Below are 2,472 nucleotides of genomic sequence, written 5' to 3' on the forward strand. Positions count from 1 at the left end.
GAAGACGATGGTGTGCTGAGCTCTGTCTGGAGGGACCGGGAACTGCGGGGAGGGTTTGGGATGGGACAGACTCTCTGTAAAGATTTTTTTAATTATTTTTTTTATTTTTTTAAGGACCGATTGGGTATGCACAGCCCCTCCTCTCTGAAATGTTCCTGGAGCTTTGCTCCAGCTGTAATCCTGTGATTCTGGGTACACAAACAGTCCAGCAATAAACTCTTTGGGTGTGCTCTGAGACAGACTTTAATTACGTCCTGGGTAGAAGGCACCTACCCTGGAAGCTGCTGATAAATGAAAGAGCTGACGAAAGGCTGGGCTGATGTCAGCATCCCGAAGGAGCCGGGCTGGTCGCCGAGGTGCCGCCGGGGCTGGGCTGGATTGCAGATCCTGTGCTCTGACCGTGCTGCGTTTCTCTTGCAGATGCCTGTGGGGTTGAACGCTCGCTAGCTGAGAGCTGAAGCGTGGGCACCAGCCTGTGCGGAGGAGAGCAGGATGCGGGTCACCATGAGGAGGGTGTTGCTGGTGGTGGGCTCAGTGGTGGCCCTGATGGTGACCCTGCACCTCGGGCAGCAGGTCCTGGAGTGTGAGCGAGCGGAGGCACAGGCTGATGAGACCTGAGAGCGAGGAGCTGGTCATGATGGACTCCAACCACGTCGAGTACCGGTACAGCAAGGAGATGCCCCTCATCTTCATCGGCAAAAAAACCCGCGGAGCGGCACGACACTGATGAGGGCCATGCTGGACGCCCACCCCGAGGTGCGCTGCGGAGAGGAGACCCGCATCATCCCCCGCGTGCTGGCCATGCGGCAGGCCTGGTCCAAGTCGGGGCGAGAGAAGATGCGCCTGGACGAAGCGGGGGTGACGGACCAGGTTCTGGACGCCGCCATGCAGGCTTTCATACTGGAAGTGATCGCCAAGCACGGCGAGCCAGCCAGGTACCTGTGCAACAAGGACCCCTTCACGCTGAAGTCCTCCGTCTACCTGTCCAGGCTGTTCCCCAATTCCAAATTCCTCCTGATGGTTCGAGATGGCCGGGCTTCTGTGCACTCCATGATCACGCGGAAAGTGACAATTGCAGGCTTTGACCTGAACAGCTACCGAGACTGCCTGACCAAGTGGAACAAAGCCATCGAGGTGATGTACTCACAGTGCCTGGAGATCGGCCGCGCTCGCTGCCTGCCCGTCTACTACGAGCAGCTGGTGCTGCACCCGGAGCAGTCCATGCACGCCATCATGAAGTTCCTGGACATCTCCTGGAGCGACACAGTGCTGCACCACGAGGAGCTCATCGGGAAGCCTGGCGGGGTGTCGCTTTCCAAGTGAGTGTCTCGGCTCCTGCCTCAGCTTTTCGTTGTACAAATCAGGTCAGGGCTAAAACTGGGGGCAAAGACACATCCCTTGTGTTTGTGCCTATTTTCCAGGGGCAGAAGCGGCACCATACCCAGTTTTACTGCAGTAGGTTTTGTGTTTCTGAGTAAAGGATGGCTTGAATACCAGCAATCTGCTGTACCCAACAGAGGAGCTTGTCAGGCGAGGGGTTTAGGAGCAGGTGACTGTTTTATTCATCTCTCTTGACAGTGCAGAAATCTGAAAAGAAGTGCTTGCTCTGAAATGCAAGCTCTTTAATGCCTCTTTTCTCCACCCATCCTCAAATACCTCTTTGCTGCAATTAGTTTTGCTGCTAATGAATGGCTTTCAGCAGTGAGCAGCGATTCTCGCCAGGCTTGGTGCTGGTGTTGCAGAATAAAAGAAATACCTGCTCCATGGAGGGACATCCCAGCACTCCCTCCTTGCTGGCTGTCGGTCCCTGGGTGCCGGGGGGTGCTTGCTTTCTCCCACCTTCTTCTCCTCTTTTAATGCTCTTTATTTCCTAAATGGAGGCTTAAGTCTAACTTAGCAAAATTTAATTGGTGGCAGGAAAAAAATTTAATTAGCCCGAGCAGACCAGGAAGGCAGCTGTGGTGTAGGACAGAGAGGTGCCAGCACCTTTGATGGCTGAAGGGATGATTTCTCCCGGGCTTTCAGCACTATTTGCTCAGAGTAAATTTGGGCATTGGAAGCAAAATGTTGAGGTGGCAGTACACCCAGCTGAAGGCTGCTCTGTCCGAGCCCAGTACGTGCATGAAATCCAACTTTAGTGTCTTGTTTTGTTTTTTTTCTTTATTATTTTCCTCCAGGATAGAAAGATCAACAGACCAGGTCATCAAGCCGGTGAACATGGAGGCGTTATCGAAATGGATCGGGCATATCCCAGGGGACGTGCTGCAGGACATGGCCCACATCGCCCCGATGCTGGCCAGGCTGGGCTACGACCCCTACGCCAACCCGCCCAACTACGGCTACCCCGACCCCTTGGTCGTCAACAACACGCACAGAGTGAGTGTTGCTGCTTCTGCCCGTGGCACTGCCAGGGGAGGGAGAGCTGGCATGGGGCAGGGGGTCCCTGCACCCCCAGAGGGTCCCTGCACCCCC

General features: G+C 55.1%; 1 protein-coding gene across 1 annotated transcript in view; it reads left to right on the forward strand.

Moving 5' to 3' along the window:
- Positions 1–416: 416 nt before the first annotated feature.
- TPST2 (tyrosylprotein sulfotransferase 2) overlaps positions 417–2,472 on the forward strand; it is a 4,434-nt gene continuing 2,378 nt past the window's right edge. The window contains 4 exon segments of the mRNA XM_010085820.1: positions 417–584; positions 586–703; positions 706–1,319; positions 2,178–2,376. Coding sequence (XP_010084122.1) covers positions 493–584; positions 586–703; positions 706–1,319; positions 2,178–2,376 — 1,023 coding nt within the window. The 5' untranslated portion in view covers positions 417–492.

This window comes from Pterocles gutturalis, unplaced genomic scaffold (assembly GCF_000699245.1).
Source record: "Pterocles gutturalis isolate BGI_N339 unplaced genomic scaffold, ASM69924v1 scaffold26910, whole genome shotgun sequence".
Classification (NCBI taxonomy): Eukaryota; Metazoa; Chordata; class Aves; order Pterocliformes; family Pteroclidae; genus Pterocles; species Pterocles gutturalis.